The sequence below is a fragment of the Exophiala viscosa genome (genome assembly GCF_022695815.1).
Source record: "Exophiala viscosa unplaced genomic scaffold EDD37scaffold_10, whole genome shotgun sequence".
NCBI classification, from domain to species: domain Eukaryota; kingdom Fungi; phylum Ascomycota; class Eurotiomycetes; order Chaetothyriales; family Herpotrichiellaceae; genus Exophiala; species Exophiala viscosa.
This window is the reverse complement of record NW_026944362.1, coordinates 894,026-917,605: the sequence shown is the minus strand read 5'-3', so window position 1 is coordinate 917,605 and position 23,580 is coordinate 894,026. Positions and strand designations below refer to the sequence as shown.

General features: G+C 51.6%; 10 protein-coding genes across 10 annotated transcripts; 7 read left to right on the top strand and 3 right to left on the bottom strand.

Moving 5' to 3' along the window:
- Nucleotides 1-216: 216 nt before the first annotated feature.
- EDD37DRAFT_123862 (uncharacterized protein) lies at nucleotides 217-1,740 on the top strand. Its single transcript, XM_062809352.1, has 2 exons — nucleotides 217-1,653; nucleotides 1,726-1,740. Exon 1 carries the CDS (start codon nucleotides 350-352, stop codon nucleotides 1,595-1,597), a length of 1,248 nt encoding a protein of 415 aa, XP_062667463.1. The 5' UTR covers nucleotides 217-349; the 3' UTR covers nucleotides 1,598-1,653; nucleotides 1,726-1,740.
- Nucleotides 1,684-3,028, bottom strand: EDD37DRAFT_124182 (uncharacterized protein). The gene is made up of 3 exons (XM_062809354.1): nucleotides 2,725-3,028; nucleotides 2,525-2,646; nucleotides 1,684-2,453 (listed from the first exon to the last, which is right to left on the bottom strand). Exons 1-3 carry the CDS (start codon nucleotides 2,793-2,795, stop codon nucleotides 1,771-1,773), a joined length of 876 nt encoding a protein of 291 aa, XP_062667462.1. The 5' UTR covers nucleotides 2,796-3,028; the 3' UTR covers nucleotides 1,684-1,770.
- A 314-nt stretch (nucleotides 3,029-3,342) lies between these two features.
- EDD37DRAFT_568417 (glutathione S-transferase) lies at nucleotides 3,343-4,395 on the top strand (the record flags this gene model as incomplete). The annotated part of the gene is made up of 1 exon (XM_062814188.1): nucleotides 3,343-4,395. One exon carries the CDS (start codon nucleotides 3,343-3,345, stop codon nucleotides 4,393-4,395), a length of 1,053 nt encoding a protein of 350 aa, XP_062667461.1.
- A 1,705-nt stretch (nucleotides 4,396-6,100) lies between these two features.
- Nucleotides 6,101-8,614, top strand: EDD37DRAFT_652933 (uncharacterized protein; the record flags this gene model as incomplete). The annotated part of the gene is made up of 3 exons (XM_062818503.1): nucleotides 6,101-6,215; nucleotides 6,268-6,375; nucleotides 6,429-8,614. 3 exons carry the CDS (start codon nucleotides 6,101-6,103, stop codon nucleotides 8,612-8,614), a joined length of 2,409 nt encoding a protein of 802 aa, XP_062667460.1.
- Nucleotides 8,615-10,543: 1,929 nt separating this feature from the next.
- EDD37DRAFT_696967 (myo-inositol-1-phosphate synthase) lies at nucleotides 10,544-12,635 on the top strand (the record flags this gene model as incomplete). Its single annotated transcript, XM_062820147.1, has 3 exons — nucleotides 10,544-11,262; nucleotides 11,300-12,062; nucleotides 12,124-12,635. The coding sequence occupies 3 exons, from the start codon at nucleotides 10,544-10,546 to the stop codon at nucleotides 12,256-12,258; spliced, it is 1,617 nt and encodes a 538-aa protein (XP_062667459.1). The 3' UTR covers nucleotides 12,259-12,635.
- Nucleotides 12,636-13,002: 367 nt separating this feature from the next.
- On the bottom strand, nucleotides 13,003-15,198 carry EDD37DRAFT_123245 (uncharacterized protein). Its single transcript, XM_062809349.1, has 3 exons — nucleotides 14,787-15,198; nucleotides 14,479-14,738; nucleotides 13,003-14,412 (listed from the first exon to the last, which is right to left on the bottom strand). Exons 1-3 carry the CDS (start codon nucleotides 15,093-15,095, stop codon nucleotides 13,212-13,214), a joined length of 1,770 nt encoding a protein of 589 aa, XP_062667458.1. The 5' UTR covers nucleotides 15,096-15,198; the 3' UTR covers nucleotides 13,003-13,211.
- EDD37DRAFT_123244 (uncharacterized protein) lies at nucleotides 15,199-15,657 on the top strand. Its single transcript, XM_062809348.1, has one exon. The coding sequence runs from the start codon at nucleotides 15,302-15,304 to the stop codon at nucleotides 15,575-15,577; it is 276 nt and encodes a 91-aa protein (XP_062667457.1). The 5' UTR covers nucleotides 15,199-15,301; the 3' UTR covers nucleotides 15,578-15,657.
- Nucleotides 15,658-16,593: 936 nt separating this feature from the next.
- EDD37DRAFT_612080 (uncharacterized protein) lies at nucleotides 16,594-19,135 on the top strand (the record flags this gene model as incomplete). Its single annotated transcript, XM_062815329.1, has 2 exons — nucleotides 16,594-16,976; nucleotides 17,023-19,135. 2 exons carry the CDS (start codon nucleotides 16,594-16,596, stop codon nucleotides 19,133-19,135), a joined length of 2,496 nt encoding a protein of 831 aa, XP_062667456.1.
- EDD37DRAFT_638439 (folylpolyglutamate synthase) lies at nucleotides 19,071-21,208 on the bottom strand. The gene is made up of 3 exons (XM_062817103.1): nucleotides 21,049-21,208; nucleotides 20,868-20,999; nucleotides 19,071-20,800 (listed from the first exon to the last, which is right to left on the bottom strand). Exons 1-3 carry the CDS (start codon nucleotides 21,142-21,144, stop codon nucleotides 19,421-19,423), a joined length of 1,608 nt encoding a protein of 535 aa, XP_062667455.1. The 5' UTR covers nucleotides 21,145-21,208; the 3' UTR covers nucleotides 19,071-19,420.
- A 100-nt stretch (nucleotides 21,209-21,308) lies between these two features.
- EDD37DRAFT_594746 (TLD-domain-containing protein) lies at nucleotides 21,309-23,352 on the top strand. Its single transcript, XM_062814561.1, has 2 exons — nucleotides 21,309-21,427; nucleotides 21,475-23,352. Exons 1-2 carry the CDS (start codon nucleotides 21,382-21,384, stop codon nucleotides 23,331-23,333), a joined length of 1,905 nt encoding a protein of 634 aa, XP_062667454.1. The 5' UTR covers nucleotides 21,309-21,381; the 3' UTR covers nucleotides 23,334-23,352.
- The last annotated feature ends 228 nt before the right edge of the window (nucleotides 23,353-23,580 follow it).

Here is a 23,580-nt window from a genome sequence, read left to right as displayed (position 1 = left end):
CAATGGCAGCAATACCTCAATTGTGACGTGCGACAAACCTACATGCCTAGGCTTCTCGGTTTCTTTTTGCGGTGTTTTGTGACACGATGACGTCCGTTCACTGTGGTTAGCAACAGCATCAAGCTTCCTGCCAATCAGACGTGCTACATCTGTGGCTGGAGCTTTCAGGTGAGTGAAAGCATTAACTGCGTCATTCTTGATCACTCGGGGAAGCGATTCCTTTTGTACCTTCGCCTTCAGAGCTTGCAGCTTTTTATTTACCCTTTACAACTTTTCACATTCGTCTCCCCCATACCTACTCACCTGAATACCATACTCCTCTAAACCTTTCTACTAAACCCCGTCCAACATGTTGGCAAGCACACCCAGAGTGGCCGTCCGGTCGACGCGAGCTCTCAGAGTCCGCCAACCAATTCCCATAAGAGCTCGCCAACCTCGCAGATTCGCGTCTACCAACTCGACCAACACACAAATACCGAGTGCTTCGTCAGCTTCCTCCTCGGCCTCCGGCGGCGGAAGCGGGGCTTTGGCTGGTGGTGTTGCTGGTGGTGTTGTAGCCCTCTTGGTGGGTTACTCATGGTATCACTTCTCTGGCGCAAAATCTGTGGTCAACAGCATTCACCAAGCCAAATCCTATGTCAACTCTGCTTTCAAAAAGACCACCGACGCCGCTCCAGAGCCCAATCAGGCAGTGGAGTGGCTCAGAGACACTGTCAAGAGCTACACTAAGATGATCCCTGGAGCCTCTCAATACGTGGACAAGGCATTCGAGGACCTCGAAAAGGTCCGACAAAAGCATGGAGATGAGGTGGACAGTATTATCAAGGACACCTACAACGAGCTCAAGGGAGTTACCAACAAAGGTTTCAGTGTCGATGCTGTCGAGCAGGCTTGGGACATTATTCAAAAATGCTTTAGCCGGATCGCCAGTCTTGCTGTGGACGCCGGGCAGGACATTATGGACAACCACCCTCAATTGAAGGACAAGTTCGGTAGCAGCTTCACCCAGTTGAAACAGATGGGTGACGAGTACGGACCGGAGGCCAAGCAAAAGGTTGATGAGACATACCAACAAGTACGCGACATCTTGAAGGGTGGCATCGGCTTCAGCACCGTTGGCGAACTACAAAAGCTCCTGCAGGACAAGACCCAGGAGCTCAAGAAGTACGGCGATGCCGCCTGGCAGAAAGGGTTCGAACAAGCCAAGCCTCTCTTTGACAAGCAACCCCAACTGAAGGAGTTCATCGAGAACAACAAGGACAAGCTTCTACAAGGCGACTTGGGTCAACTTTGGAATAAGGTGCAAGAGGCGGTCAAGTCTGGCAATACTGATGATGTCGAGAAGTTTGTGAAGGAGCAGGTCAACTCCATGTCGCAAAAGGCTGGTGGTGGCATTGAACAGTACCTTTCGATGATACCTGGTGGATCAGAAATTGGATCAAAATTGCAACAACTACAAGAACTAAGCCAGAAGCATGGACAGGAAGCCGAGAAGCTGGCCAAGAGTGCGATAGATGACATCAAGAATGTGTTGTCAAAGAAGGTCGAGGAAGGACAGAAGCTGAAGGAGAAGGTCGAGAAGGACGCTAAGAAATAGTGGACGATCAGCCCAAAGGCGTACCCAAGCCTTGATGACATTACTACTTCTTGCGAGTAAGCATCTGTACTAATACAAAAGAACTGCTTATTCAAAAGCAATTGATATTGAGATATGGTCGGTTCTAGTCATTTTCGCACTGCTTTACTACTGCTCAGCCTATAAAATCCTGCTCAGGGCGTACTGTTGAGCAAAAGCCGAGTTTGCCGCGATCTATACTCGTCAGTGGCCATTTCCAAGGGGTTGACAGAACTTACAAGTTGAGCAGTTTCATTACTCGCCACCAGACCAGCGTCACTTCCCACTCCCGACAACACCCTTTTGACTGTCTCCAAGTCTTGCGGCTGCCCAATCCCCATACTATACCTGAATTCCGCCATGGTGCCACGCTTCCATTCGATGAACCAGCGATTAGTATCAAACTCGCACAGAGTAGTGCGGTTGCCCAGAGTATAACCTGCCTGCAATCGGCTGCTCACTTCGTCGATGAGCGCCTGTGATATTTGGGAACGGACCGCCGGGTCTTGGGGTAACGCCATATGAGAATTTCCGTTTTCGAATCGAACCAGGAGGATGTCGTGCTGACCAAAGGCGACGAAATCAATACACTCGTCCTTCCGGGGGTGGCCCGTTTCCAGCTCGTGGATGAGAGACTGCCAGGTCGAAGGGAATGCAGAGGGATCGGGACCCCATATACATTGATTCGAGTCGTATCTGATGAACCAGCTTGTGCCGTTGGGCGCGAAGGCTACGAACGTTGCGCGCCCACGACCTGCTCGTGCAAGGCCATCTGAGGCAACTGTGATGAGCTGGGTTTGGAGGTATGGAACCATCTCGTTGGGACATCGGGCCGACCCTGTTCGCGGTGCCTTCAGTCAGACACAACCGATACTTCGTAGACGTTGTAGGGTGAGGATGGGAGCTCACAAGCACGGTTCATTGTCATGGCCCAGTGGTAGCCCTTTGGGCCTGTGTGGAAGGCTTCCAATTGCATGGCATTCCATTCGTTGTTCTTGAACTTGCCCTCATAATCAGGCGGCAAATTTTGACTGGATCTCAGGTTTAGTGATTACTTGTAGCAGAGGTCCCGAGGCTGGTATTCGCGGGGTTCGGCTTCCACTACTTACTATTCTAGCAAAGACCCGTTGCCAACAACAAACGAATTGGGCACATTGCCCCAGGCAAAGAACGTGACCATTGCTGCAAGGTCTACCTCCGTACCTACCTACCTGTAGGTATCTTGATACAGAGAGACCGCACCACAACGACAAGTTCAAGACTGAAAAAATGGGATAGGACATACTTCACGCTAGATCATACTAGTACCTTGGTAAGGCGCACTGGGAATCTTTGTACAGCTTGTACTACTCCAACAGAACTGCAATGCGTCTGATACTGTGACATGTTTGATCTCAGATGGTCTAGCGGTGGCTTTACCACTATTCTCGATGCTCGACACGTCGTGAAATTTGATGACCTCCTGGTACTTCGATAGAGCATAAGAGGGAATGTAGTTGAAGATTACCTTAGTCTTTTGACGTCATATCGCGGAATTATAGTCGCTTGCATCGGATGTCTTTTGTCATGTTGACTACGTCGAGTTGTTGACGAGTACTCCGAACAGAGGTTGTCAAGGCTTGTCGTCGCTCCCAGTTTGACCTTGAATGTCCTTGAGTCGTCTTGAGTTGATTGCAAGACATTTTCTTCCAAGCAGAGCTGCAACGACTGGTACCGCTGTCGCACAGATGAGTACATCACAAGCAATACCAGGTCGACCTCGACCGAGCACAGTGAGCGAGCATCTTGCCGGCAGTGCTGACTCATGGCACGGCAAAATCACACCAGATGGACCGTTCCCACCCCAAAAGGGTCGCTATCATCTCTACGTCGGATTGTTCTGCCCGTTTGCCCACCGAGCGAATATCGTCCGGTATCTAAAAGGCTTGACGGACATCATCGACATTTCCGTCGTGAAACCATACCCAAAGGGCGACAAAGATGGCTGGCCGGGTTGGCGGTTTCCAGCTTCCGACGACGAGTACCCTGCGGCGACGGTAGATCGGTTGTTCGGCAGCAAGTTCTTGCACGAGGTGTACTTCAAGGTCGACCCGGAGTATAAGGGACGTTACAGTGTGCCTGTGCTGTTTGATCGGGAGACCGGAACGATAGTGAACAACGAGAGCGCAGAGTTAATGAGGGACTTGCAGACGGAGTTCAACACGCTTTTACCGGAGGAGTATGCCAAGGTGACGCTGTATCCTGAGCACTTGCGAGAACGGATCGATGAGGTTAGTGAGTGGATGCAACGAGACCTCAACACGGGAGTGTACAAGGCTGGATTTGCGCCTTCACAGGAGGTATACGACAAGAACGTGCTGCCTGTGTTTGCGGCGCTGAATAAGATGGAGAAGATGGTTGCTGAAGGCGGTGGGCCTTTCCTGCTAGGCAAAGAGCTCACAGAGGTTGATGTCAGGTCGTATGCGACGTTGATCAGATTCGATACTGTGTATGTGCAGCATTTCAAGTGCAATTTGGGGACGATCCGGCATGATTATCCGCAATTGAACAATTACTTGAAGAACTTGTACTGGAATGTTAAGGGGTTCGAGGAGACGACGGACTTCAAGCATATCAAGGAGAATTACACCAAGAGCCACGCTGATGTGAATCCGAAGGCGATCACGCCGAGAGGACCATACCCGGATATCGAGGATGGGTATGAGCCGGATCTCGAGAAAGTCAGGGTTGGCGGTGTGTCGATGCCTGAGGTCGTCGAGCTGGAAAGGGATTTGAAGTGAGGTTCACACCTCGACCTAAGGTAGTTAGCTCGATGAATCGAGGTGCCGGTCTGTCTTGAACTGGCCATTTGCCATTCGAAGTCTCGGAACAGGGGCCAAGATCGGCGGTGAGGCATCTCGGCCTCTCAGGGATAGAGAGATGCGCCAGCAAATGACCTGCATCTTCTTGACCGCTGCGAGAGAGATGCAAATGCAACCAATTGGTTCCATAATCTCCGATGAAACGACGATGCTCTTTGCATCGAGATCGGTAACTTGGATCAGGGAGACGAATTGTTAGAAGCGGACCATTCAGAGAGCCGTTGGCTATGTTGAACGACTTGCAAGCGGTATGAAAGGCGATTCGATGGAGCATATGGTAACAGCATTGTATGGAGGTTGCATACCTAGAGATCAGGGGGTGAAATGTTGCAATCCTAAAAAAATGGTCCATCACTTTTTAGGCCCTCCCAAGGTATTGATTTTGGTAAGGCGTCGGAGGCTAGCGGGCGCTTGTTGACCGCCTAGAAAGCTTTTTCGACAAATTCTCCTAGGCGCCCATATTAGTATCTCTAGGGGCAATCACATGACTTTACTTCTTCTTTGTTGTTGTCGACATCATTGTTCTTCGAAAATACCGCCTTTTGTGGCTGTGAAAGTGTCAACCACGCCATATCTCATTTCCCCCATCATATAATTAGGTCATCGTTCAAGTCAGTGTCAGTGTCAGTTCTGATGAAGTTGTCCCCGAGTTGCGGGAAACATGTCCAAGCTCGAAATCCGACTGGAGAACCCATGCTGCAACCTCCAACAAGGCCAAACCATTCCCGGTCTAATCGGCGGCAACAGACAGCTAGTAAGGTGTTCAATCAACCCTACTATCTAAAGTCTGAATCACACCGATGTCAATGTGGCTTTGGGTGGCTTTGGGTGGCTTTGTGGCTTAACCCTGTTCAGGGTAAACGCGGTGGAGGATAACGCGACAGGCCTCGACATTGGCCGAACATTTGTTGATTTTGAACCTCGCTTCATCAACGTCTTTCCGCATGCAATTCCATCGACTCCCCAAATATATGGCAGCAATTGGATCGTGGCAAGAAACTCGATCAGAGTGCCTCAATTGAGGTGCGTGTGCCGTTTGTTTGCGAACCACATACCAGAAGACCGTGCTGGAATGCTTCTCGACGTGGGCGGCACCCTGGTACCTTATCATTTTGTCCAATTTCACTGGCCTCGCAAGATCCATTTCCCCTGTCAGATATCAAAGCTAAAATGAGCTTGACAAGTTTTTGATCGACAAAGGACTCCATCATCACAAACGAGCACATCCCGGTCGAAGCTTAGTCTCGAATTCTCCCGAAGCCTCATCTCCTACCCCAGCCAAACAACATGCTCCAGTTTGCAGGCTTGCACGGTCGGTGGAAAATTGTGCCCGGCGTTTATCAGACATCGTTGCTTCGCTGCCAACCATGGAGGCCTGATCTCGTTTGTTCGATTAGCTGAAGAGCACCTGGAACTACCTTACTTTCGCTTACCTCACCCTTCGATCTGGGCTTGTGACTATTTCCTTCTGCCGAAAAACATGTCTTTCGCCATCTTGATAGCTGATACGACTTATCGCCAACCTTGACCTTTCCCTCCCAGCCCGTGAGGACTTACACTTTTCGAATGATCCTGCCAAATCGAGCAGCGCAGGCAGGAACGGAGGAAAGAGGTGGAAAGAAGCATGGAACCACCTGTCCGAGATGTACACGCATTGCCTGTCATCAAGTGTTCGTCCTGTGATGAAGGTGTTGATATGATGGCCATGGGTGACCACAAATGTGCCACAACAACTCAGGGTAAACATTCATGGCATCATGCGTTGATTGTCGATGCTAAAGCAGTCTGCAGTCGCGAGTGTTCCTCAAAGTCTTCCTCGGACGAAATCGTTCAGCGGCTTGAGACAGCAACAACAATCAAGGCGACCTCCTTTACCGAAGATCGATCCTTACGCTGCGGGTCTGTCCACCCTCTGACATGCTATTATGCCCATCGTACTGATAATGATACAGTTCGGCCACCAGTCTGGAAAGGAGAGCTCACACCTGCCAGTAGCGGACATAGCTCCTTGGTCTCACCTGCTTCCGCAACGTCTTCGTCGAGACCTCCATGGCCACCGACTCGTAAAGGATCCATGCCTGAAGCTCGACGGCCCCCTTCACCTGAGTTGACGAACCTAGACTGCGCCTTTCCACCATTTCCGCTGCCATCAAGAGCTGCAACGACGAAGAAGCGTGACAGGGCAGCCAGTCAACGAAGCTTAACTCATCGATCAAGATCAAGAGGCGCACCAGAATCAGCTCGTGCAGACAACTTGTCAAGGAAGGGATCTGCAAACGATAGTGTGCAGAGTACGTCTGAAAGCCGTCTGATGGGAAAGCGTTCACGTCCATCGACGCCCTCAAGCAGGAACGGGTCTCTCAGTACTAAGAGCGACAGTCGTCAACAAAGCGTCGACATAGTACCTCAAGTTCACATAACCCCCATTGACGAGCTCGCCACCGTTCCGGTACCAGAAGTGCACATACCTGCCGAGCCAAAGCCTTTTTTGCTTTCCAGAACATATACCGAACCACTACCTCTACGCTCCCCATCCATGGATTCTGGCCTTAGTGCTTTCGATTTTGGGACCACCGAAACCAACACAAGTCCGCCAACAAAACCCACTAATGAATCAATATCTAATGCCCCAGAAATCGAGAACAAACCCAGGAGTGAGACACATCCATCGTATAAGGCAAAGAGACCACCACCCCTTGCAAGCCAGCACTCCGAACCCACGATCAGCAGGACCAAATCCCCTATGAGCCCGCAACCTCCATCCGCAGGAGTCTTTGCGACGACTTTTGGAAGGCTGTTCGGCCGCCGCCCGTCTAATTCTCCAAACCCAAGCCGTGACGTGGCCCGGCAGGCTCTGAGTGATGAGCCTGAAGTATATGCAGATGGTGCTGAGCGGTCATACCTTCTGAGTCCCGATAGCGAGACAGGGCGGTCGTACCTTCTTAGTCCTGATAGCGACAAAGAGTTCCTCTCAGCAGAACCCTCACCGATCTCGTCGATTCCCGAAACATCTCCTGGGCCGTCACCAATACATGAGGAGTCGTTGAAAGCTCTCGAAGGAGTGATACCTGCACCTGCAGCTATCCCCGTTGTGGTCATCGAGCCCACACCGGAAAAAGAGTCCACGGAAACGGCCGTGGTCACACGGCCAGAGGAGCCTCTACGCTTTCCCAGAATTTCCCGAATCGTGGAAGAACCCCCTTCATTCATTAGCGAAACCAGCACGCGAGACTCCATTGACTCTGCTTCCTCTTACGGCTCCGTTGGATTCTCTGAACGTACCACAAGCTCGAGCTCCAGTTCACCACAGCCCGAGCTTTCCCCAACCAAGCAATTCTCTGACCTAAGTGTCGCCGATATGCCTGCACCACTACGACCTCGGATTCCCGCACTATCCCCTGATTCGCCTACTGATCCTAACCTCCAGCATGGTCGACTTTCTCCCATACTGGATGTGGCAGATGAGCCAAAGGTTCCCGCCGACTCGTTGCAGCCCCTGTCTTTCGACTTTGATGTAACCCCTTCGCCACCTGCAGCGCCAGTCCTGCCCAGAGCATCTACGGAACCAGATATGTCTACGGTGCGCAAACCCAAACATGCAAGACCAAACAAGGGCGTATGCCGCGGCTGCTCTCAAGTCATTCTGGCATCACAAAAATCGGTTTCGAGTGCAGACGGGCTACTCACAGGCCGGTATCACAAGGAATGCTTTGTGTGTCGTACCTGCAAGGCTATGTTTCCTACCGCCGAATTTTACGTCCACGATGACAAACCGTACTGTGCGCAACATTATCACGAAGTGGCCAACTCCTTGTGTGCCAGTTGCGGCAAAGGTATTGAGGGGCTTTATATGGAAACCGCCAATGTCGCTGGCCGGGGCAAGGAGAAGCATCACCCGGAATGCTTGAAGTGTACGACGTGCAGAGTCCGACTGGACCACGATTACTTCGAACTGTCTGGCAAAGTGTACTGTGAGCGAGATGCCTTCCGACTGGCCAGTCTGCCCAAGGCTCGAGAGAATGCTCCCAGTCGACCAAGTCCGCTTGTCCGCGAGTATATCAGCAGCGGCCAAGACGGACTGGTAAAGGGCAGGAACTTTCCGGAACGAAGGACGACGAGACTTCTGGCCATGACCTAGACCTAGATTTTACGACAGCGACTGATAGATCGGAAAGGAGTTTGGCGCTGCATAGCCGAGAAGTTGTTTGGGACATTCACGGACATTACGATCTCGCCCGCTGTTGCAAGGGTTTGCACAACATCAGATTTTTGGAGCGTTATTGGAAGCACCTGAGGATGTGCTGTCCTGTTTTGGTCGCACTAGTCGTCAGTGCGCAAGAAGAAGCCATGGACCTGCGGAGCATTTGTTTGCTGGATCAACAGAGCTCTCAGTCGATGACTGGATATACCATTCTACATAATGCCTAGTTACCAATGGAGCTGCAGACAAGCGCGTTCCCATCAGTTTTGTTTCACTGCAATCGTGGGATTCTTTGCCCATATTCTGAGCATAGCGATATCGGACGCGTTGGTAGATCTTATTGATGTTACACGGCAGGCTCAGACGAATTCTTATGCTGGTCCAGCAGTTGTTCATCGCAAACAAGAAGACTGGGAGGACTACCCGATGGCGTAAGGCAACCGTGACATACATGCTTCCGTGGACACGATGTTGATCTGGAACATTTCACGTTCGTAGCGGCAGCCGACCAGCATGTATCTATCTCGACCCCCAGAAACACGATAAGGAAATAGGCATCTATATCCGGTGAAGTGGTGAAACGCAGGAAATGCGTGTCGAATCATAGAATGGCCTGAAGATGCGTCGCGTGACCGACTACTGGGCTAGACCAGCACTGAAGGCGGATTCAGAGCGCTCGAGATTGGTGGTGCAGTATCTGCCGGATATCAAGAACATATCCGGAGGCAGTCGGATGGTCTCGAGGGACAGCAAGGGAGGGGCTGAGTGGGTGAGGAGGTGCAGCCTCGATCCATCAAATTGCTGCAAGACTGATGCGGTCGATATGCAAACATTCGAGACCATCAAACTCTGATCAATGATCATCAGAGACGATTAGGAAAGTCCCTCAAGTGATGAGACGACGGTGTGAGAAAGGAACAAGCAGGCAGCAACAATATGTACAGAGACAGTACTAGTGGTATAAGTGCAGTAATGTGGGTGCTCCACGGGTCCGCCTCCGAACATTTTCTTATCGATAGCCAAGGCTTACTATTGTATCGTACCTCGTATAGGTGTCGATGTGCTGTATCTCACCTAATCTTTTCGGCTTTGGGCGGGCATGGCGGGCAACAGTAGTACTCCGTAGCAATTGTTAACTGGTAATGATAATTCCCTAGTGCCCACAGTTACTCCGTAAATGCCCACAGTATCAGGCGGTGAGTATTGTCGACTCCGACCACTCGTACTCCAACAAACAGATAATCTCCTTCATCTTCCGGGAATCTCCTTCTCACTCTTTTCCTCACTCTTCGTCACAAACATATCTCTACAACAATTGTCAACTCAGCTCGATTCAAAACAACCCATTCAGGTCACTGCCCGGCCGTGACCTTACCGTCAACCTCAAGTCTAGAAGCTGGATCACTTCCGAGTGATCCCTTGAACCGCCAAGACGTTTTCCAATCTGTTGCCTTCGTAAGTACCACCAATTGATGCCCCTGTCGTTCCCATGCCAGTCTGGTATTGGTACCTGCATCGAGCCCTGGATCATGTACTCATCCCGTTGTGCCTGGCATCATGACATATACCGATTCAGTCCATTTCGTCTCTCATGCAGTTGACCGTCCCCGACGACGTCCATGTCTGTTTGCCTGGCTGGCCTCGATCCAAATCTTCCCTCAGATCCAAACAATGTTATCAAGCATGGCTTCTGACATATCAAATTCCTACAGGTCTCACCACCCGTTCAACGGAAGCCGCTGCTCTTCCCCTCCTGGAGGATCAGCAAATTCGCCCAAAACACAATAAATCGCCCTGCCTATAAATTAGACACGCCTTTTATTCAACTCTCTGTGACCATTTCTTTGGCCATACACATCACTCACCATGGCTCCTCACGCAGAAACGGGCGTCGGCTCCATGAACGGGTATAGCACCTACGAGGCACAGACACCAAAGGATCTTTTCACTGTCAACTCTCCCAATGTGAAGTACACCGACGACCATATCGAGAGCAAATATGTCTATCGCACCACCGCCGTCACCAAGGGTCCCAATGGCAAGTACACGGCATCCCCCAAGGAAGCCACCTACGACTTCAAGGTCGACCGCAAAGTACCAAAGGTTGGTATGATGTTGGTAGGCTGGGGCGGCAACAATGGTTCCACGGTCACCGCTGGAATCCTTGCCAACCGTCGTGGTCTGACTTGGGAAACTCGGGAAGGTCCTCGTGCTGCCAACTACTATGGCTCAGTCATCATGGGCTCAACCATCAAGCTCGGCACGGAAGTCGAGACTGGGGAGGAGATCAACGTCCCTTTCCATGATGTTTTGCCCATGGCTCATCCAAACGACCTTGTCATCGGTGGTTGGGACATTAGCAGCATGAACATCGCTGCATCTATGGATCGTGCTCAAGTTTTGGAACCAACCTTGAAGGCTCAGGTCTACAAGGAAATGGCTTCCATGAAACCCCTGCCAAGTATCTACTACCCCGATTTTATCGCAGCCAACCAGGAAGATCGTGCAGATAATGTCCTACCTGGCAGCAAAGCATGCATGGCTCATGTTGAGCAGATTAGAACTGACATGAAGTATGACACCTTGTATGACCATCACTGTGTAACGCTAATGCTATGACAGAAACTTCAAGACTGAAAACAATCTGGACAAGGTCATTGTTCTTTGGACTGCCAACACCGAACGTTATGCCGACATTATTCCGGGAGTCAACGACACTGCCGACAATTTGTTGAAGGCTATTGAACAGGGTCACGAGGAAGTGTCACCATCGACTGTCTTTTCCGTGGCTTGCATTCTTGACAACGTTCCGTTCATCAACGGTTCGCCTCAAAACACTTTTGTGCCTGGTGCTATCAAACTCGCCGAGAAGTATGGCTCTTTCATTGGTGGTGATGATTTCAAGTCTGGCCAGACTAAGATGAAGTCGGCCTTGGTTGACTTCTTGATCACCGCTGGTATCAAGTTGACCTCCATCGCCAGCTACAACCACCTTGGCAACAATGACGGCAAGAACTTGAGCTCTCAGAAACAATTCCGATCCAAGGAGATTTCCAAGTCGAACGTGGTGGATGATATGGTTGCCGCCAACTCTGTCTTGTACAAGAAGGACGAGCATCCGGATCACACCGTGGTCATCAAGTACATGCCAGCTGTTGGTGACAACAAGCGTGCCTTGGACGAGTACTACGCCGAGATCTTCATGGGTGGTCACCAGACCATCAGCATCTTCAACGTCTGCGAGGACTCGTTGCTCGCATCTCCTCTGATCATTGATCTGGTTCTGGTCGCAGAGATGATGACTCGTATCTCCTGGAAGACGGAGTCTGCCGAGGAGTACAAGGGCTTCCACAGTGTGCTCAGTATTCTCAGCTACATGTTGAAGGTAAGATAAACCTCCCATCATCTAGCCAGTGACTTGGACATCATGGCTAATTTTTGTCCAGGCACCACTCACACCTCCCGGCACTCCCGTTGTCAACGCCCTCGCGAAGCAACGTAGCGCACTAACCAACATCTTCCGTGCTTGCATCGGACTCCAACCCGAGTCAGACATGACTCTGGAGCACAAGTTGTTTTAGCCGCGTCGCAAAGAGGCTAAGGGAGAGACGCTTTCGGCCTTTTTGGCAAAGGCAAAGGAAAATCAGCGGTTGATGTCTTGGTTATACCCTTTCGGCATGTTGTTGGGGGTGGCTAGACTGCTTTTTGACTTTTGCATTGCGAACGGCGAAAGAGTAGTCCTAGCTGGGGCTTGTATACGAGGGAGTGTCCTAGATTGCACAGATTGTTTTTTGTTTTTCGCGTTTGATTTATGACCAACTCTTGTCACTCTTTTGATAGTACAACCTTAGCAACACAGACATATTGCTTTACTATCCATTATTCATTCTGCTAATCCCTGGTAAAGACCCGCCGACCTCAAGCGGAGGTTCTTGCACACGTCTCACACATCTGAGAATTCGCCACTGTTTAACGACTCACCGATCAGATCTACAGGCGGATCTATTGTGGTGAGGCTGACATTTTCGAGAGACTGCTAATTTCTATGGTAGGCATGTAGACATCTAACGGCCTCAGCCTTGGGCCGTAGCCTCGCAGCCTCATGACTGTCAGCCCCGTGACATATCGATCCATACCTCAACACATGACAGCGTTCGTGGCTATGCAACCCACGGCATTGAAGTTTTAACCAACAAATTACCTGGGTTGCTTGTGGAAGAGCAGATGCAGATGAATGGGCTGGAGCAGAGTGCAAGTGCGACAGAAAAAGCAGGTAGATCTCCCAACCAATCGCTGGGTAGACATGCGTTTTAGGTCAATCAACGCAGACATCAATAATCAGTATTACTATATTGTATTAACGTACTGTACTAGGTAGGTCTCCGCCAATACTCCAATTCCCACCAGTCGAGGCTGGCTCTGGGGTTTCAGGATACTCTCCAAGTGTTTCTCTTTTTTTCCTCTTTCAAGACATAAGAAAATTTGCTGGATCAGATCGCACTTCTATGTTATATACACATGCGAGATCCTGATCCTACAGCGACAGCGCGAACAGGAACGGCAGGACCAGCGCGACGAGCGTCAGCCAGTAGCCTCCTATCAAGGGGACTTTGGAGCTAGATGCGGCGCCGGTGAATGTAGATACAGCGGCTGAGCTCGTCATCGTACCGGAGTCTGAGGCAACGGCAGTGGCAGCGGTGGTAGCGGTGGTGCTCGTTCCGTTGGCGTAGAACTCTGCAGGCAAAACAAGAGTCGCGGCGCCGGTGGGTAGAGTGGAACCGTAGATTGTGGTGGTGCTGTTGTTTCCGAGTGGTAGGATGATGGTGATTTGCGGCCATTCGGTCGCGGGGATGGTGGTGAGGGTGTAGCTGTAGCTTGCGGTTGTGGTTGTGCCGTTTGCGGTGGTTGTGTATGACGTTGTTGTTGGTGTCAGGGTCGCTGTTGCTGTTGCTGTTGTCGAGTTGTATGTGGCGGTTGTGGCCGAAGTGATGACCGTGACAGGAGTGTTGGTGGTGGCTTCCGTTGTGACGGATGTCACGGAGCCGTAGGATGTCGATGTCGTGGCGTCACTTGTGGGTGTCACGGTCGTTTCTAGTTCGTATGTTACGCCGGTGTATGTGGCTCCCGCGGAGTTGACGGCTGTTGTGGTGACGGCAGTGGTCACGACGACGGTGGCGTATTGCGCGCAGTAGTCGAGGAACTGCTGGAATTGGGGCGCGATCTGGACGAAGTCGGCCGCGCTGTCGGACTTGTGCACGCTGATACACTCCTCGCACTGGCTGAGAGTTGTCTCGAATGCGGAACCTGGTAGACAGAGCTTGGAGTTTTTGCCGTTGGATTGCGCCTCGACGAGACAGTTGTTACACCAGGGGTAGCAAGCTCCTGGAACGCTGGTCTCGGCTTGTCGAACGGCGAAGGTCGCAGTGGGTAGTTCGTAGATTGTCGATGTCATCGTGAAGACCTCGTTGACTACGAAGATCTCATAGTTCAGACCGAATCCTTGTGGGTCCATGTTGAAGAAGCTGTCGATCGCATCGTATTGGAGAGCTGGGTCGGTCAGCGGCGTGTTGTTGCCATAGATGTCGATGTTCCAGGTGTTGGGGAGGGTTGCGGCTACGACATCGGCGGGGATACATTCGTTCGGTGCGCAGTAGAAGTATGATTCTGGAATGCCGGCTTCGAAGTTACATTCCTCTTGGAGAGGCTTGCAGAGCCAGCCTGGCGGACAACCCCATCTGATTGGATGTTAGAAAGAAGTACAAAGCAAAATGCGACTCAGGATGGCGGATGCGAGTACTTACGTCCAGTCAGTTGGGTATGGTTCGTTCGCCGTGTAGGTCGGGTTGACTGTGCGAGATGGACATAATGTTATGCTCGTAACTTGTTCGGTGGTCAGGAACTCGGAAATGATCTCCGTCGCGGAGAGAGTGGTAGGTGTTGTGGTCGTGGCGGTTATCGTGGTGGGAGTTGTAATGGTGGTAGGTGTCGTGACTGTGTCAAATATCGTTGTAGGTGTTGTAACAGTGTCAGTTATGGTTGTGGGAGTTGTCACTGTCGTGGTCTATTGCTGTCAGTATCTGTCTATCCTCATCTGCTCGCTTCGACTTACCGCGGTCAAGACTGTTGTGGATATGATGGTCTGGAAGATGGTTATCGGGATGGTTGTAGAGGTGATATAAGTGGCGGTGGTGACAGCAGTCGCTGTTGTGGTTTCTGTTTCAGTTATGGGTAGATATTCGGTGACATTGAAAAAGACTGTCGGTGCTGGTGGACAGATCTCGACGATCGTTTCGTTTATGAGAGTACTGGTCGATACGGTCGACGGCACCACGACTATCACGGTGTCTGAGGAGGTCTGAGCATGTGCTGCGGAGGTGGCCAGCGCAATGCCAGCCAACAGTTGGTGCGACGGGCGCATCTTTGGAGCTTGTCTTTTGGATTTTGTATCTGATTTTCTTTCTTACGACGATCTCATGCTGCGACCATGCGTCGTTCAAGGGAATATAGCGAGTGAGTCAACGAGCGTTAGGATGGTAACGAATGATCGAAACGACAGCGCGATGGCAATGCAGCCTCCTCAAAGGTCCCTCTTCTGGTCGACGTCGAGGTTGAAGAGATGTCAAGATGCGAAGGTGTAAACGAAATGCAAGAAAGACTTGCCGTCATGCATTGGTAGCTCTCCTAGGACTGGTCCAAGAAGCGTACGCATACACTCTGACCTTCGGGAACCCGTGCTCTGTGCAGAAGGTGACACGCCACATGGCAATCGGCGCATTTCCTGACATCTCCTCTCTCACCGTTGTGCCAGTTGCAGGCATTCTGGATATGCAGGTCGGTGACGTTCCTGGCTTTGGATTTACCATGCCTTGCCTGTTGCAGATGGTGGCTTGCCAATCATGACAGAATCAGCACCACCAGTACGAGGGAGTACCTGGGATGGGGCCGGTGGCTTTACCAGATCGACTCTAGTGGAGGGACCGATGATGGAATGGCGGAATGGAGGGATGGGAAAGGTCGTTGAGGAGTGGAATAGGTTTCCTGCTGCCATGCCAAGTTCCCAATGGCCTCGGGGGTGGATCGAAGTCTATACCAACCACTCGACAGCGTTCATCGCCGCCCCCGGCTCATCGCTCATCGGCTGGATAAGAAAAACCGGTTTTGTGGTTGCGGGATGGAGCATTAGCGTCAACGACCATGCCAGAGTCAATGCTGAACCTTGTTCACCAGCGCACTACGAGCCGCCAATGTCTCTGCCGGAGTCCTCCTTCGACAACTCACATGTCCCAAAAGCCTCGCTTAGGTGCATTCATGACAATGTTTATGCTGGTTTCAGATTTTCAAAGAGACTTCAGTTGTCGCCGACTGCCCGCCTCTAAGGCCTGAATTGACACTGATCAGCCAGACCGTCTTTGTGCGCTTGTTCCAGGCTTCGCATTCGAGAGGTTGCATCGCTCGATTTCCAGCGGCCACCCTAGGCTAGCGGCAGACAGCCTGGAGCCGGTTCAGTTTTTTGACTTGTTACTCGCTTCTGCCCTTGTTCATTTTGCTATGACGCACCCTTACATTCAGTCAAAGTAACGTTTGCTATCAGGCTCATTTGGGCATTTCAAAGACCCTGAATGTCGACAATGGCTTGACATGACCCCTATGTCCAATGACGGCTCGAGCAGACCACGGAGATGATGCCCTTGAGCGGTGTCCTCGAGTGGCAAATATTGGTTGAACAGGTAGGCATCTGCTCGTCAACTGTTTCATGTTTTCATCTTCTCAGTCTTTGTAAGAGACAACAGTGAGTACTGCACGCAGAAACCGTTCACATTGTGTGGCCATTGTTTGTCGGATCTAGAGACTCGCAATTGACTCCAATGTCGTCGGACTTGCTATAAGACCTTTCGAGTGATGCTTAACAAGTCGTTATGAGGTCATTTTGCAAGAGTATACTACTTGGAGGGGCAGTGTTGGGAACGGTGAATGCGCAATCAACCACAGAGAATTATACGATATGTAACTGGGCCCGATTACGAGCTGGTGTGGTAAGAGATGCGCTCTACCTTGATGGCGGTGAGCTATGGTGGCAGACTGCCTTCGTTGATGGCACGACACCGGTGGTCAGCAGTGATGGGAACGTGGCCGGGGATATGTTTCGACTGAATTTCTCGCAACCCTTCGATACTGCAACAACAAATCTATCTGCTTTGTTCTCGCGAATGCCAAAGGCAGGAGGAGCAGGAAACAACATTGCCCCTAATTATATCGATGGGACTATGTTCGTCAATGACGATGAGCTTTACTTATACGGGTCAGTACATAAATGCCTGCCACTGTTTTGATACTGATATAAATAGTGGCCTTGCTCCTTTGACAGACTCATCATCGCCGCAGAGTGCAGATGCTGTCCTAGGCTACGAAGCTGATCAATATGGTACATATCGATCAAGTTGGACCCCAGGATTCTACCAGGGGACCCTCCCAGACGGTGTGACCAGGTACATCACTAACGGTGCCGGCGTGTCTGCTCCAAGTGAGAACTTGGGCTTCTATTTCAGTGGTATGCGCTCGCCGGATTGGGGACCGATCTACTATGAAGACTCTTCAGCAAATGTGACGGCAAACACACTCATCGAAATCGATATGTCGGTCATGAGGAGCGAGAAGTGGACGAACACTACAATTCCAGATAATATCCCCCTCCGCGCAAATGCCGAACTCGTTTGGATTCCAGTTTCAGGCAGCGGAGTTCTCGTCGCGATAGGAGGCGCCGCCCAACCAGAGGAAATCTGGGCATCGGGATTGAACACGACACAGACCTCAGAAGATGAGTCCCAGGATCCGGGTTTCATGACATCTCTGCCTGTCTACGACATCAATTCGACGACCTGGTATCTGCAAAATACTACCGGCACTGGTCCGGGCGCGCTGACGGAGTTCTGCTCGGTCGTCGCTGCAGCCAACGACTCTTCCTCGTATAACGTGTACATCTATGGCGGATACGATGGTCTCAACGCAGATGATGAGCCGTCCGACGACGTCTGGATCCTTTCAATCCCTTCGTTCACATGGGTCAAGGGTTACAGCGGGACTACTTCCCACGGTCGTTCCGGCCACCGTTGTGTGATGCCTTATCCCGACCAAATGTTTGTGGTAGGCGGTATCCATCAGAACCAGGCGGAGTGCGTCGCTGGAGGTATCATCCAAGTCTTCAACCTGAACACACTCGAGTTCCAGGACACGTATGACCCCAACACCTGGTCCGAGTATAAGGTACCCGATGTTGTCTCGAAGGTCATCGGTGGCACCACTTCTGGTGGTTCTACGCAAACTGCCACCTGGTCCGACAGCGCGCTCAGTGGCATCTTTTCCACAAAATACGCACGAGCAATCACTTCATACTACCCCTACCCATCCGTCAGCTCGACCAACAGCAGTTCATCTTCTTCAAACAGCACTACATCAAGTGGCAGTGGATCCAGCAGTAAAAGTGGCGGTGGTGGAGGTGTCAGCAAAGGCGCCATCATCGGCATCGCCATCGCGGCAGCTCTTATCTTACTACTCATCCTACTCCTACTATTCCTCCTCGTTCGCCGCCGCCGCAGAGTCCGCAGCAGCGCATCCGAGAAATCCAGCGCTTCCAGCAACAGCCGCATCACACGCTGGATCAACGGCGCCTCGTGCGCCCCGACAATGAAACAAACCTCCCCAGCATCCTCCGGCGGCGAGGTCCAACAAGTCAGCCACACTTCAATGGAAGACGACCCAACACCACCCTTGAACGCCAAGCGTCACGAAATGGCCGGCACCGAACGACCCAAGCCACCCTACGAACTTGCCACGCCCTACAACAACGACGGTCAGCCGCGACACTCAGCTGTTCAGGATTACGGGTACTCTGCCGGTTACGGACACACGTACTCCAACACGCAATCCAGCTCGTCGGGCGAAGAGTACCGTCCTTCACCCATGACAAGCTATAACGGCAACGGAAACGGCACTTCTCCGCTACGCACAGTACGTTTTCCGCCAGGCAATAACGCTCACACACCCGCTCAAGAGGTGTCCACACCAAGCGAGCCAAGTACTCAAAGTGAGTACAGCACAACAAGCACCGCCACGAACGAGACCCCGCCCTGGCCACTTACCCCCGCGCAGAACACATGGCGCAACAACCGCGGCCAAAGTCTACGGTTCGGCAACCACGACAGAGAAGGTAGTGAGAGCAGCAGCGTGCAACCGATCATGGAAGAACCGGAAGAACACGCTGGTGCCCGTCACGGAACGACGCACGCTGAGGGCACAGGTGGTCAGCGCTTTTCGTATCAGCACACGAATGAGAGTGCGAGTAGTGGTGTGGGCACATTGCCTTCGCCGGGCGGTGACGGAGAGGACCACAGACAGAGTCTGTATGATCGGATGGTGAGTCCTGTCAGTCCGACCGTCGGACGAAACCAGTGGAGGCAGTGAACAATGAGATCTTCTCGTATGTATTTATAGAAATGATGTTATGGGCGTTATTTACGATCGGCAAGCGAACCCAACGTGGGAATGGAATTGAACTGAAACACAACAGGCCAGGCGAGTTGAATATATGTACATGAGACGCCGAGAAAAAGTCGCTTTTGTGTAATCTCTAGTGACTTCCTCAGGGGCGATGAGGCCCGGAATATATATATATTTCTATCACTACTGTAGTTTTGGTGGTTGAACAGCACATGTTTCCAGTTGACGATCATGTGCGAAATGGGTATTTTAGTCTGGGTTGGAAGTTTCTAATACTTCGAGAAAGCCACCGACGAGGTGTAGACTACCTGTTACTAGTGCGGTGACTTGATCAGGTTGGCCCTTTTCATGGGTTCGGTTGGAACTCGCGAAGTTTCTGACAAGCGCGACGGCTTCCTCGATTGTTCTCACAACGTCGACCTGTGCAGCCGGGTCGATCTGCTTCCACGTCTTGGCCAGGTGATTCTGCACCGAGAGCGATTCAACGTCCGACGCATTCGTGTTGACGGACACGAGGTCAGGGCGGAAGCCAGTCTCTTTGAAAGTGGTGTTCGTGCAGAAGATGGCGTGAGTGAAAGGATGGGGGTCTTTGAGCGCTGTTGATAAGGTGTTGAACAACGCTGTGGCTAAAGAGGCTGCATCGCGGGTTTGTTGATTGAAGATGAGGAATCGTGGTTGCGGGTGTGACGTCTTAGACGGTGTGTCGGTGGTGGTGGTGGTTGTCGTCAATTGCAAGGCAAACCATTGCCCGGCGAGCTCGATGCTCTCTAGAGTATGACCGCCGTCGATACACCACCGAATACCAGCCTCGTATCGTGTATCACAACGTCCTGGCCACTGGACTGTTTCTAGTCCACGCCTGACCCTTTGCTCGAAGTCTGGTACTTCAGTATAGCCCTGTTGTTGGAGCCACTCTTTCGCAATGACCACGGCAAGGCTTGCATTGGTTTTCTGAAACTCCGCTTCGAGCCCAAGTTTGGTCTTTCCGCTCGCGATGTTGGGATCAATATCAACGTATACAAGTGGACTGCCTGTCTGGTTGGAGACACGCTCCAAGACTTGTTTCGCCTCTTCAGGCTGAGTGGTTGGGGTAAAGCACTTGATTCCAGACTTCATGATACCAGCCTTGTGCCACGCGATTTCGCCTATGCTCGAACCTAGGATTGCCACATGATCAATGCCCAGACTTGTGATGCCTGTCACCACTGGGGACTCAAGGACGTTTGTGCTATCATATGCACCACCGACCCCACACTCGATCACAGCAGTGTCGACCTTCTCGCTAAGGTATGCGTGAAAGGCCATGATGTTGAGGAATCTGAAATAGGCTGGCTTCGCTCCTGGGGCTTCAGGGTCTTCACCTGCTGCTTTTGACGCATTTTCAAATCGATCCCATGTCTCGAAGAAGTATCGTGCGAATTGCTCCTCGGAGAGAGGTTGCCCATTTATCTGTATTCTTTCGCGCACAAACCGTAGGTGAGGAGAAGTAAATAGTCCAACTTTTGATAGCGAACGTGGTCCTCCGGTTTCGTTGAAATGCGTCAAGATGGACGAGATAAATGCTGAGACGGAGCCCTTTCCCTTCGTTCCAGCGATGTGTATGGCTTTCAATGCATTGAGGTCTGAGGGCTAGCAGTCGCTGGGTCAGTCGTACGAACTCGTCAAGCGTTTCGCCGCAGGCTCACTTGTCGCATACTTGATATCCAATCTTTCTGAGCCACTCTTTCATTTCTGGAATGGACAGCTCATTCATTTTGCCGCCAGACTTTCGGACGGCGTCAACAATTGCAAAGTTGGATTGCAGCGTATTCAGAGCCGCAACGGCATCCTATGAGGTCGGTTACTTCGCTTCGGGCTCGGGTCGTCTTGTCACTTACTGCGTACGTCCGCTTCATGGCTGCAGACCTTGTCGCAAATGTGCGACTCCGAGGGACTAGGTTTGATGAAGCCCTCAAGGGCCATTTTGGCACCATAAGGTAAACGGCATCATGCCATATGCTTATGAAGAGGTCGTTTGCATGCGGCGATCGATATTTCTCTGAACTTGTCCGAAAATGCGTCGAAGGGCTCGAGATGCGCCGGATAAATGTCATACGGTGAATTCTAAGCTGATTGGACGCATTTCTTCACATGATCTCATGCCGTATGATGCTAATGTCAACATGTATCTTCTAGACATGCAATATGCAGAGTCCTACAGATGAGTTAAAATGGGTCAGTCGCAATCCGCAGAACCCAGCAGGGAAGTGCCGGTTGGTAAGTCGATTCAATCGCTTGACGAGGCTGAATCTGATCGTATCAAGAGCAATTGAGCCACGAATTGGCTCTACGCTTTGCGTCCAAATGTTACTCACACCTGGAGATCGCTCACTACAAAGACAACTTCAAGACCCTAGCCGACCATCAAGAGGATCTCGAGTATTGGAAAGAGGACACCTTATGTCGCTTTCTTGCTTTACCCGAACCCCTCAAGGCTGGGCCAGTCATATACCAGATGTGCACCTATCTAGGAGCATTTCCATTTCCAGCTCTCGCACCATGTATATTGACCAGAGAAGCCATGCTGAAGATCGTGACCATCATGACCGGTAGGTACAAGAAAGTCTTGAAACGAGGCGACCAGGACAAAGCCAAATTGTTATTTCGAAGTCTGGCGGTGTTCGACCGAAAAGCCAGCGTTTCTTTACCCAAGGAGAAACCGGACATGGATGCACTTGTTCGTGATCAATTACCCGATGACATGATGAAGGAACGAGAAGTACAAGAAGGCATGCAGTCTCATGCTTCGGGATTTGCTATCGACGAACCCGCAAACGACGATGAGGACGAGGATGACGATGACCTGGCACTTGCTGCGCTGGACGCACTGGACGCGATCGAAGTCTTCAAGCAAGACCAGCGAACAGATCGCAAGATTCATCACGCCATGATCCCTGCAGACAACCTCAAGAAGCTAATCATGTTTCTACTGCTCATCGCTGGTCTCGAACCATTGACACCACTTGGTAGCTACGGAGACAAAATGGACTCAGAGAAACTGCAGGCGCTGAATGTATCAGCCGATGCCACTGTCGCCGCATTCGACCCCGACGCGCACAACAATGGCGTCCGGTACGCGAACTTCGTCAAAACTGTCGCTACAGCGATCCCTGAGCTTTTCGACCCTCTCAACAACCTCTTCGAACATTTCTTGTTTAGCAAAAACATCAACTTGAACAAACACCGCGACACACCGGAACCCATCATCACCATCGAACCCAAACCCTCACCTATATACCGCAACCCCGAGGACGACAGCTATTCCATATTCACCGACACACTCCTCTCCCAAATGTCCATGTCCCTCAAACTATTCAACCCGTCAGGCTCGTTACTCAACATCTTTGCTTCAGGCGCAAGATTCAATCGCCTCTACTCGTCCTCCTCAGATGGGACATCCCTCAGCTCCTTCTCAAGACAAGTCATGTCCTGGCAATCAGGCACTTTACTGCTCATTTCGGGCAGCCTGAACGATACGCCCGAGCCGAGCAAGACGATAACCCTAGGCGCATACATGCCCGAGAAATGGCACGACCCCAGCTCCGGTTCCGGCTCCAGACCACCACCATCATACGAGGGCCCGAAACCATGCCTCTTCCAGCTTCAACCGCGCCAGGCAGTCTTCGCCGCGAACCCGTACAACCGCACAACCCCGTGGTCCTATTTCTCAAACAAGACGGGTATAGCACTAGGCTGCGTCATCCCCCAGCAATCACGGACGAACGCGGCTCCTCTTGCGCCCGTTCTCGGACCCGTAGGTCTGCTGATCGACAGGGACATGTCGACTGCGACGTTCCAGCACGACGGCCAGGCAGGAACAGGCGCGTTCGTGACCGATCCGGGTCTCGAAACGGCGCAGACGCACCAGCCCACGACCGCGCAGCGGAAGAAAGTCGAGTTCGACATCGATAGTCTCGAGGTCTGGGGGATCAGTTTCCCCGAACAAGGCGCGGGGGAGGATGAACTTACGAAACAGAAGAAGCGTCTTGCTTGGGAAGAGGCTGAGGCTGCGAGACGGCGTGGAGTCAATTTCGGTGGGGATAAGGATGGCGCGAGAGCGCTGCTCGAGATGGCGGGCTTAGTAGGAGACAAGGCTGGGACCAGAAGTGGTGGATCAGTATAGCGAAAAGTGTGAGAACATATTGTCTAAGCATTAAGTATGGTGCTAAACAGATAATCCCGTCCGTCGTCGAAACCGTTTCAGAACGGCCCTTTAAGTGTAATATAATCTCACGATGGCATCGGCGGTACTCGGCTCTGAAATCGTTCAACTTTGACTCATCTGTTGGGTTGGCCTCCTGACGTGTGAGCCGACAGCAACGCTGCCTCTTTCGTTCTCAATTCCCACGACTCCCTGCAAAGCGCCGCCA